The 1,685-nt window shown below is 47.0% G+C and overlaps 1 protein-coding gene across 1 annotated transcript; it reads right to left on the reverse strand.

Moving 5' to 3' along the window:
* Positions 1-409: 409 nt before the first annotated feature.
* Positions 410-886, reverse strand: LOC118719852 (SUMO-conjugating enzyme UBC9-like). The gene has a single exon (XM_036439688.1). It carries the CDS (start codon positions 884-886, stop codon positions 410-412), a length of 477 nt encoding a protein of 158 aa, XP_036295581.1.
* Positions 887-1,685: the final 799 nt, after the last annotated feature.

Genomic DNA, 1,685 nt, shown 5'->3' on the forward strand with positions numbered 1-1,685 from the left:
TAGCAACACAACCCGGGTTCTGCGGAGAGAAGGACAGAGGCCAAGGGAAGGGGACAGGCTGATGGCCTGTTCTTCCAGCCGCCGGAGGGGAGTGCGGCTCTGACAGGGGAAGCACGCCGCACCTGCGAGCAAAGGGAACTAGCTCCTCAGGGGCTCAGTGAAGTATAACAGTTTATCAGTTTACAGCAGTTGGAATACTGACATTAAATATTAAATATTAAATATTAAAATGAAATAAATATCAATAGTTAAAATACAACATTAAAATAACAGCAAGTTTTACATAACAACATAGAAAAGATGGAAGGAAGAGACCCTGTATGAAACACTGGGCATCAGCAGGTGGAGAAGTTGGAAACTAGTCCTTGCCAAACGATCCCTTCCTTTCGATGTTGCCGCGGGTCGCTGCTTATGAGATTGCAAACTCCTTGGCTTGTGCTCGAACCCTTCTCTCATATTCCGCTCTGTTCTCGTCGTAAAGTATGGAGGCCTCTGCTTGAGCCGGATCTTCAGTGTTTGGTTCATCCAGAAGGAGCTGTATTCCCAGTAAGATCTGCCTGATGCTGATGCCCGGCCGCCAGTCCTGGAGTTCGTTGAGGATGGACAGGCACACGACGCCCGAAAGGTGCACGTTGGGGTGGAAGAGCGGCGGCACAAACTGGCACTGGGGCGGCGAGAACGGGTAGCCCTCCCGGAAGCGCATGCGCAGTTTGTACAGGCCTCCCTCCCAGGGGGTCCCGCTCTTCCCCGGGATGGCGCACTCCCACTCCATGAGGTTCAGCGTACCGTCCGGGTTTTTGGTGGGGACGGCGACAAAACCAAATGGGCGGTTTCTTCTCCAAGCTTTCCTCTCCAGGGCGAGTCTGGTGAGGGCGGCCCGCGACATAGTTCAAGTCCTCGGGCGGCCGCGGCCTGGCGAGCGAGGGTGACCAAGCAACAACGGCGATGGACGCGGCGGTCACTTCTGGTCACTTCCGGTCACTTCCGGTCACTTCCGGCCACTTCCGGCTTCACTTCCTTTGTCTCGGGACTTCCCTCCCGAGCCCGCTCCGGGCAGCCCCAGCGCTCCAAGAGCTCTGGTTCCATTTTAATGTGGCTTTATTCATTTATTATTTACATATACAAGAGAAAACTTATCCCCAGGTTTTTTACTTGAGTGAATAAACTATGTTTACACTTCTATATAATAATCTTATGTAATAAAGAGTTAATATCCAAATATAAAAAAAAAAATACAGGAAGGAAACCCTCAGAAATGGCTCCCAGGTAACTGGATTCATTACAGTGGGGTCATCCTGCTTTTTTGAATTTTGTAAAAAAAACAACAATCATTTAATACATTTATAAGTTAAAAATATACATACTGTTTTTAATACATAAAGAAGTTGGATTTGTCTGATGGCTCCAAGAAATGCTGAAATGAGATTGGACAAATATATATGTCTAACCACTCCAGTATGATCTCTTGATGTTTTAACAACTAGAACAAAAGTCTGGGGCTTTTCACGTATACCAGAACTATGGGCTATTGGACTGGTAAACTATGGAATAAGCTTTCATTCATTTTCCATGAATTTTGTCTTGCAACTATGAGAAGAGGTAAGTATTGCTCGAGTTAATCAGTGGCCACCTAGGGTTGATTTTAATTTTGGGAAAGCAGCTTCTAAAGATGACTGCCTCGTTAT

The sequence above is a fragment of the Pipistrellus kuhlii genome, unplaced genomic scaffold (assembly GCF_014108245.1).
Source record: "Pipistrellus kuhlii isolate mPipKuh1 unplaced genomic scaffold, mPipKuh1.p scaffold_m20_p_16, whole genome shotgun sequence".
Classification (NCBI taxonomy): Eukaryota; Metazoa; Chordata; class Mammalia; order Chiroptera; family Vespertilionidae; genus Pipistrellus; species Pipistrellus kuhlii.